The sequence below is a fragment of the Penaeus japonicus genome, unplaced genomic scaffold (assembly GCF_977035675.1).
Source record: "Penaeus japonicus unplaced genomic scaffold, GWHDUDI00000001_assembly GWHDUDI00000022, whole genome shotgun sequence".
Taxonomy (NCBI): Eukaryota; Metazoa; Arthropoda; class Malacostraca; order Decapoda; family Penaeidae; genus Penaeus; species Penaeus japonicus.
Window position 1 is genome coordinate 26774642 of NW_028234424.1, and position 10000 is coordinate 26784641.

General features: G+C 44.1%; 1 protein-coding gene across 2 annotated transcripts in view; it reads left to right on the top strand.

Annotated features, from left to right (window-relative positions):
* The window catches only part of sgl (UDP-glucose 6-dehydrogenase sgl), a 38889-nt gene that overhangs the window by 17164 nt on the left and 11725 nt on the right, over window positions 1-10000 (top strand). For both annotated transcript variants that reach the window (XM_086549691.1, XM_043005930.2), the window contains exons 6-10: window positions 1-113; window positions 340-466; window positions 993-1164; window positions 1303-1458; window positions 8063-8219. The exon at window positions 1-113 is cut by the window's left edge and continues 35 nt beyond it. In XM_086549691.1, the coding sequence (XP_086405817.1) occupies window positions 1-113; window positions 340-466; window positions 993-1164; window positions 1303-1458; window positions 8063-8219 (725 nt within the window). The remainder of the gene's footprint in view (window positions 114-339; window positions 467-992; window positions 1165-1302; window positions 1459-8062; window positions 8220-10000) is intronic.

Genomic DNA, 10000 nt, shown 5'->3' on the forward strand with positions numbered 1-10000 from the left:
CATCAATGCCATCTCAGCTGTGTGTGAAGCAACTGGTGCTGATGTATCCCAGGTAGCTGCAGCTGTTGGTCTGGATTCTCGAATTGGACCAAACTTTCTTCAGGCATCTGTTGGTTAGTTCTTCTTCCTTTCTGATATATGTGTCCATTGCTTTAGGTATATATTGTATGGATAAATAGAGATATGCTATATGGATACACAGGTGACTTCATTTATCAGGATTGTTTATGCTGTATTTTTCTTGGTTATCTGATAGCATCATGTTTTATTCATTGGCGAAAATGTTATTATAAGTTTTTGTTGTTAATCTCTAAAGTTGACTTCTTATTTTGCAACCAGGGTTCGGAGGTAGCTGTTTCCAGAAGGACTTGCTGAATCTTGTTTATATTGCTGAGTGCCTTAACCTGCCAGAAGTGGCTATGTACTGGCAGCAAGTCACAGACATGAATGAATATCAAAGAACAAGGTAAGTTGCATGGATATTTTATTGAATGAAAATTACATACATAAGATTAACATATGTGTGCATAGGCACATGTACAAGCATACTCACTGACACACTCACTGACACAATCAAATGCAGACTCCCAAGCACTTACAGGCACATTCACATGCACATAAGCACACACATGTATATGCACACACATTCACACATACATGCACACATACATGCACACATATGTGTACACATATGTACACACTTACATGCACACATACATGCACACATACATGCACACATACATGCACACCTACAATCACACATACATGCACACATACATGCACACATACATGCACACATACATGCACTTGCACTTGCTCTTGCACTTGCACATACCACCCCCACACACACACTGAAAAGTATACAAAGGGATTGATAGATGTATATATAACATGATATAGTTTTAGGTGGTACATAATTTAATATGCTTTGATATATCATTTTTGAAAGTGATATAAGATAATGTTACATGATATTTATGCTTGCCTTACAGATTTGCCAAGAGAATTGTAGAATGCCTCTTTAACACAGTGACAGACAAAACCCTGGCTGTCTTTGGGTTTGCCTTCAAGAAAAACACAGGAGACACAAGAGAGAGTCCAGCCATCTATGTCTGCTCTCACCTACTAGAAGAAGGGGCCAAACTTAACATTTATGATCCTAAGGTAAACTTAAAGGATGACCTTATCATAGAGTGCACTTCTGTTTAGTTCCTGTGAGTGTATATTTTCTTATACGAATGTACATGTCTGTGTCTGTTATTTATGTCCTTGCAGTACTTATTTGAAAAACTATTTTTCCAGGTTGAGCCAAAACAAATTGAGCATGACTTAACAAGCTCAAATGTAACAGATGATCCAGAACGTGTTCAGAAACTGTTCAACATCTACTCAGATCCGTATGAAGCTGCCAAAGATGCCCATGCTATTGTTGTTCTAACTGACTGGGATGAATTTAAGGTTTGTTGAAAGTGCATTTATTACAGTCATTATAAATGATACTAGTTCTTTTAAAATTAAGCCAACTAATCCCATTTACATGTTTTGATTGTCTGATACTGAAGGATACATATTTTTTGCTTAGATTTATTTCTAAAAATGTGCATCTCTTTTATAGCCACATGTGTTGCACACACACGCACAGACACACACACTCAAAGCACTTAAAGCTACCATGCAATTCACAAAAATGATTGTTTATGATTACTTCCATCAGCAGTAATCATGATGGTATTATTTTTTTTTCAGGAAATAGAGCTCATTGCACTCCACTACAAACATATTGAATAAAAGCCACCATTCTTAATACCAATGATGCAGAGAGTGCCTGTATACATGCAATTCCCACTGTGGTTGTATTTCATTATTTTTTTACATGCAGATGGCTCCACAAGCAGTTAATCTTATTGATATTATTATTGTTATAAATGTTATAGTAATAGTTATGATATTGATGATAATAATAATGCTGATAAGTTCAGTTCAGTTCAGTTCAGACAGATTTGCGAAGACGTCGCTTTGCCCGGGCTATATGCACAAGGCTTCTGTCAGCTATGAGTGATGACTCATCTTATCTAATCTTATCTGATTATCATCGCTGAATTCAATTCAGCTCAGTTCAGAGAGATTTGCGAAGATGTCGCTTCGCCCGATGGGGTAGCCCGGTCTCTATTAGCTATAAGTACTGACTCATCTGATCATCATAACTGAACTCTTACCGTGGCGGTCGGATTGCCTGTAGGCGCTCCAGTTGCCAGGGGGCAAGTGACAGGCATAGCTGTCTAACCAGCCCGGGGTCTGTCGTCTCTGGGCCCTGCCTGAGGAAGCGAGTGTGCTCGCATTCCATCAGGTAGTGCTCTAATTTGGCGTCCGGCGCGCCACAATGCTCACAGCGTTGCTCATCTTGCTTAATAGTGGGAATGATTTGCCACGCACAAGGGTAGCCTATTCTCAGTCTGTGCACACTGACTTTAGCACACTTTGATATTCTAGGAGAGATTATCAGCGACTCATAGCCTGTGGCGTCTGAGTACCAGCTGGCCGAAAGGGAGGTTCTCACTTCTTCTCTATGTTGCTGCAGGGCACCGACCTGCCCTGCAACCATTGTTTTACACCTTAGCAGTTCCCAGCTAGGATGCACTACAAGATCACTCAAGGGTTTCTTCCTGCCTTCCTCCGCTAACCTGTCAGCTACGTCGTTTCCTTCAATACCAACATGGCTTGGGATCCAGTTGATGATGATGCGTCTTCCCTGGTCCAGGATTCTCTGAGCAATGGTGAGAATCGTGGTTACCAGGTAAACGTTATCAAGGGGCTTGCTTTGTTGCAGGCTGTCAATGGCGGCCCTAGAATCTGTGTGTATGACAACATGCCCGTCCTTCTGGGCTGCATAGGCTAGGGCTCCCATAATAGCTACTGCCTCTGCCTGGAGCGAGGAGGCATTGTCAGATACCCGTATAGCTTTCTCTATGCCCCTTTCTGCAAAACAGGTGCCTGCAGTGCGGGTGATGGGGTCTACAGAAACATCCGTGAAGTAGGTTTTACTATTCAGCGGCATTATTGCTGTAATGTTCCTCTCCGCCTCAGCCTTCAAAAGAGGCGGTGAGTACTGTGTCTTTCTTCTTGATAGACTCATGACAGAAAACTCTATCAAGGATCGTGCCCACGGCGGGACTGTGACATAGCCAGGGTGGAGGAGGTCCATGCCCTTAATCAGTAGTGTCTCTTTGAGCTCAAAGGGTTTCAGCACTGGTTGTGTGAGACAGCCAGGTGTTGTTAGCAAAGAGGTCTTGGTTCTGTGCAAGCCAACGCTGCACTCTCTGTCATAGCTGCAAGTCCAGTGGGGACTGTAGGATATTGGCAAGGAACTGGGCCGCCATCTGATCAATCTGGGTGTCCAGGGGAAAGAGTTTGGCCTCCAAGAGGAGGTTAGTAACCTTAGCCCACCTAGGGGCACCCAGAATAATCCTGGCGGCTTCGTTTTGTATGATGTTGAGCCTTTTCCTGAGTCCAGGCTTGACTGTGATCAGGGCGATGGAGGCGTAGTCCACAATGGGATGGACAGCGTGAATATAGAAAGATCTTAGTACACGGTGCCCAGCCCCTAAGCGCCGCCCCGACAGAGCTCTCATGACAGAGAGCCTTGCCTTGGTCTGGTCTAAGAGATGTTTGATCTCAGAGCGGAAGGTGAGGTTCTTATCGATCCATACCCCCAAGTATTGGTAGACATCATGTTTCAGCGCCATTGCCTTTGATTTGGCTGCTGAGATCTTAAGCCTGACTCTGCAGCATTCCTCAGATATTAGGTCCAGACAACACTGGGCCTTTCTGACTGGATTCACATTTCTTCTCCCAGTGGAGATAATTGCTAGATTATCTGCATATGATATGATCTTGCACCCCGCTGGGATTGGAATGTTGAGAATGTTTAACATGATGTTGAACAGAGCCGGGCTAAGGACCCCTCCTTGAGGGGTGCCATTCTCCAGAGGCAAATGCCTGGAAAGGTGACCTTGGAACTTCACTCTGGCAGTTCTGTTCCGAAAATAATCGCCAATCCAGGCAAGCAGTCTGCCTTTGATTCCCATGCGGATCAGGATCTCCTGAATGGCGAGCGGGTTTGCCAGTTCAAAAGCCTTCTCCAGGTCAAGGAAGACAATGACAGCGCTGCTGTTGCTGACAGGGCTCAGTAAGGTGGCCATGCTGTGGGTAGTGCTCTTGCCCCTTGTAAACCTGTGTAGGTGTTCATGTGGAGGTTCCAGCTTCCATTGGAGTCGATTCAGTACCATTTTCAATGCTGTCTTTCCCAGACAGCTGAGCAGGGAGATGGGGCAGTACCGTCCCGGCTCCTTTGGTTTTGGGACGGGAATTATATCAGCCCTCTTCCAGCACTGTGGCGGCGAGGAAGTTTCCCAGGACTTGTTGATAAGATGCAAAAGTGCAAGCTCGCCTTCATGTCCTAGGTGGGAAATGATGGGGTGGGAGATCCCATTGCAACCCGGGGCTGACCGGGAACTGGTCTTGTATGTCCACCGTAATTCCCTCAGAGAGAACATGACATCTGTAACATCAGGCTCGACCACCATTTCTCTGATGAGGGCATGCCTGCCTGGGAGCAGCTCTTCTTGGCATGCCCTCAGCTCTGCTGGTAGACCGATGCTACTTGTTCTAGCAGAGAACTTGAGTGCCAGTCTCTCCGCCTCCGACTGCGGGTTATGGTGGGTCTTTTTGGGGGCTGAACGATTCGTGGCCCATCTGATATGGTTCTACAGCTCTGGAAGGGAGGTTTGGTGGCCAAAGGAATCACACCACTCCAGCCACTTTTCCTGCTTTAACCTCTTAGCAGTTTCCTGAGCATCCCTGAGAGCCTCTCTCAGAAGAGTGTGGTTCTCGGGAGTTCTCTGTCTGTGAGTGTCTTCTGCACATATGGATTCTATGGTTGACCTCCTTAATCTCATCATTGTAGTACCAGGCGTCCTTGAAACACCCAGACCACGGACGAGTTTTGGGGATGGTTTCTGAGGCTGCCTCGTCTATGGCATTTACTAGTCTGGCCTCAAGTATATCCACATTATCATTAAGTGGGAAGTCACTGGTTCTGAGACACTTGGCCAGAGCCTTCTGGAAGGCTTTCCAGTTGGCTATTTCCACCTTCCATCGTAGGCTCCTGTCTGTTTTGAAGAGCAATCTCTGGGCATGACTCTAGCACCTCGGCTATATGGCAGCCTGCCACATCACGTCCCTGAGTGGGAGCCAGGATGGGGTGGTGGGCATTAAAATCCCCCCCCCCCCTATGAGAATCGGCTCATGTGTAGCAGCAGCACAGGCTTCACTGATATCTAAGCCTCTACAGTTTGGCCTGCTGTATACATTGTACAGCTTGAGAGGACCCCCGGCCAAATGGATCTCAACAGCAAGGGATTTGACACCTTCTCCACACTGCCCAGGATTGGCAATCAGGGAGCAGGGGATAGTCGAGTTCACAAGGGTAATCAGGCCTCTGGTATCTTGCGTACTCAGTAGCACAAAGGGATGATATCCCGAGAAGCGTACAGATTCCCCTGTTAGAGTCTCTTGGAGCATGACAACATCAGTGTTCCGAGATCGTACGATCGCGTGGAGAAGGGCTGTTGATGTTCCACTGCAATATGCTTAGGTTAGTGGCCATAGTGCTTGTCTGCGTTCACTATGTCATTGACGTCAAGGTATTCGGTCTCTGTGTCTGACATCCCAGTGTGGGTATTGTCAGACATTTTGGAGTCTGACAACTCCTTGGTGAGTTCCACACTGAGTGTGATTTCCTCACTTGACTCATCACTGTCGTCAAGACAGGTCGAGTTATTGGAAGGGCTGGGTCTCCTGGGAAGTGGAGTATTCCTGGTCGCCTTGGCCTTCCTTTTGGGTGGCCGTGGCTTCCTCACCCTTTGGGGTTTGGGCGCAGGCTCTGCCAATGTGGTCTTGACCGCAGGTTTGTCGGGGAGACAGGTCTCGCCCTGGGGGTTTGTGGGGGAAGGAGTCTCGCCCTGAGTTGGAGTGGGAGTTGTGGCCTTGGGCCTCATGTCCTTTTCCCTCAGGGCAGCGACGGTCTGAGTCATCGCTGTCATGGCTACCTCGATTGCCTTTTCCATCTCCTCACTGGTCCTCCCCAATGCCGTTGCAACTGCTGTAATGACTGTCTTCAGCAGGAGCGTCAAGTCTTTCTCTGTGAACAGAGTCGGTCTCTCCGCTCTTGGGGTAGCCTTTGAGGTGTTCCCAGACCCCTTCCGGGTCTGTTTCCATCTTGGAACATCCACCAGTGCCGGAAACTCTTTTGTGTTGGAGGCGTCCAGTGCTGGTTTTGCTTTGGGTGGTGCATCCTTCCTCTTAGGAGGGGGGGAGCCCCTACCCCTTTGTTCTGCCCCCAGACATAAGTGCCTAGAGGGGCGGGAACGAAGTCTGGTCGTTTTGCAACGATCTCTTGCCGCTGAAGAGCTTCTTCCTTTCTAACAGAACATCCGAGGCTCCAGGCGTGGTGTTTTTTATGGCAGTTTGGGCACTTGGCAGTGATGTCTTGCTTGCCATCTTTGTGTGCTTTGAGGCACACCTCTGTTCTGTGTGCCTGACTACAGATACCACATTTCGGCTTTGCAGAGCAAGTGGCCTTGTGGTGTCCGTACTTCTGGCACGTGAAGCATCGGAGCGGGTCTGGGATGTATGTCCTGAGTCTGTAAGAGCCCCAATTGCCAAGGTCCAAGGACGTAACTGGAGCTCCCTCCAAAGTGAACTTGCTTTGGGTGGGGTGGTTCTTTTTCGAGAGAGAAGCTCCCACCACCCTGGATGAACAAGCGATGGATCGAGGACATACATCAGAGGGGGAAGAAGAGAAAGCCAAAGAAGCACATCCTCTCTTTCCTCTCTTCAGCCGACAGGCTCCGCCCCGCCCTCCAAAACATGTCAGTCTCCTGGAGGAAGGTGAGGGTGGCTTGGTCCTTTGGAACAATTGTCATACCATTGTCTCTGGCAATTCTAATCATCAGACAGCACTGTTTCTGGGTTTCCAGAGCCCATACCATCTGGTAGGCATTGTCGAATCCTTCCGGTTTAGGGGGAATCCTAAACTGGGGGAACCGACTTGGGGCTGCAGATTCGCCCTCCGAGTCCGAAGCCGGCCGAGGCCGTTTGTTGCCTGTTCTCCGAACTGACGCCGGAGTTTTGGAGTTTTGACTGTGGGGCCAGTAGGGTTGGAGGGTCCTGTCTGGCTTCCATTTTTTGTTTGACTTCTCGTCTGGACCGGCGCCAGAGATTTGTTAGAGCCTGGGGTTGGTTTGGAGGGTTCAGCCCGAGGTACTTGGGTGGTTTTTTTCTGGACCGAACACAGAGCCCTGCCCATCTTTTCCCTTTTGTCATCAAAGCCCTCAAATGGGTCCAAGGTGACAGCCTTTGTCATCTTCATGCAAGGTTTGTCAACAGGGGTGTCAGTCATGGGTTTATTTGGTATAGATGCCATATGAGAAGCGGTTCAATGCTGATAAGGATAATAGTAGTAGTAGAAATAACTTTTTTCCTGGAAATTCAAAGAAAGGGGGTAAATGGGTGAAGTAGACCTAATAATTGAATTCTTAGTGACTAAGCCTTTATGGAGTCATCTATGTGTTTAAAGAAGAAACTAAGTAGATGAAAATAAACAAAATCATACTCATGGCATCAGTGGGTTTAGTAACAAATATATGATCAAAATACTTTGATAAACACTATAACTACTCTATCACAGAGAGCAAATATGTTGAACAGCAGGTAAAATGGAGCAGTACAATAATTGCTGTATTTCTGACATGCTCTTTCCATTATCATTTTTATCAGTTGCCAATCAAAGGCAGAGAACACTTAGGATGAGAGTTCTGTACTAACCAGTAGCAACTAATATCACTGATAGCTAGATGTGAACTGCAAATTTTAAATTGAGTATCCCTCAGCTACCAGTCATAGCTTACCACAGTTGTATCTGATTAACCAGTCAGAGCTATTTGGATAACGCATGTTGAAAAATGAAAGCTTAAATTCTGATGCATGTTTTCTTCCTTTCCAGAATTTTGACTACAAAAAGATGTTACATTCAATGAAGCGACCGGCATTCATCTTTGACGGACGCAAAATGTTGGACCACTCTGCCTTAATCAAACTGGGCTTCCACACAGAAACAGTCGGGAAGAGATTTGCCCGCAATGCTCTTCTGAGAGCTTCTGGTGGGGATCTATAGATTAGTGGTGTTTTTGTGACAAGCAGATGTTTAAAGGATGTGCATAAAGAGACATTATATTTTAACTATGATGAAGATGATGATAATTTTATTGTGCCTTAAAACATCTGTTTTTCTTACTTTGACAATGATGCTCTTTTTTGGATTATTTGTATGATATTCAGATTATATATATATTTTGTGTTGTAAATCTTGTACTGCAACTTTTAATATGATCAGTAGTTGTAGTACAGAATATGTAGTTCTGCATGCTTAAAAGTTTTGTGTTTGATGTTTGATTTTTTGAGATATTTATAGATCTGCCAATAATGCACATGCATGATTTTATTTGAATACTAATAACCTGTAAGAGCACAAATTTCTATATTTACTTAAGAGATTTTAATGATTTTAAGCTTAATGGCCGTCAAATCTACCCTGGGCAATTTTTGATATCCAAGGTGTCTGACATAAAAGAAAACCAGTCATATCTACTTTATTATTACACATAGTATTTTTGGTGTATAAGGGTATCTTGGGGGAATTTTATTCTATAAACATTACCGAAAAGACAAATTCTTAAACAAAGTTGATTTTTTTTTTTTTTTTGTGGATTATTGACAATGGTTTGCTTATTGTTTTTTTCCGTGGATGTATTTTGAAAGTATTCATGGTAATATATTTCCTTTGTTTTTCATTCAACAGAATAGACAATTATCTTCCATTTCTTTAATACAAAACCACATCATCATGGGGAGGTATTACAATATATAATATATTCTGCTTTACAAAATTATTTATGAAGGGAATGGATTGATACAGAACATTCACACAGACAATAAACCACACACAAAAGACTGGCATACTTGTCATTTCAGATTTTATTCTTCCCATTATACCACCTCATCATCTTCTGTCATTGATTTGTTTATCATTAGTTTTGTACCAACATGTCTTGGATTCAACTTTTGTATTGACCATGTACTATACTTTGATAGTCTTTTTATCTTGTCACACATATCCAGCAAAGCATCTGTGATGCTTTTTGCATGACATCTTGTTAATTGTTTTTACACAAACTCTCCACTTGTGTCATCCTTTTGGGTGCTTTGGGTCCCATGGCAAACAATTTGTGGTACAAAGTAAACATTTACCTTTGAAATTATCTCAGGTAAAACAGGGAATGTGAGACTTTAGTATCCCTTCATATGTGGTCGTATGTGGTGGGACAAGACATTTTTCTTTTCCTGATTGTGGCATGGTTTGATTTAGATGTGCATGTGCAATAACAGCTCTTATGATGCCAAGTATAAAAATCTGGATTATCACTGATTTTTTGTACTTTTCATAAAATCTTCCACTTTCCCCTTCCATGACTTAAACAGGTATTTCATTGTTGAAGTCATTTTCTGTAAGGGAAAATTATATTATCTCTGTAGTTTTACTATTACTGTTTTATGCTGTAAATGTTCAGTACCAAATGAATTGATCTTCCCAGTAAGATCCTATTTCTTCTTACTAAATGTAAAAACTTAAACATGGTCATATCCAGCCACCATTATTTCTACTGCATCCTAATTTTGTACTGTTCATGTACTGTAATGTAGAGACAATGGCAGTGAGGCAGCAGTTGAAATTGGGCTATTAATAAATTAAATTCAACACTGAGAACTAGCTAAAATTTCTGGGCCAAGTGTATACTATGCTCGTGTGTCCTGTCTCTGTTGTGTGTTGAGGTGCAGTAATGCTATGAACAGCCTGCTCCATGAGAGGGAACATGCTTTTATA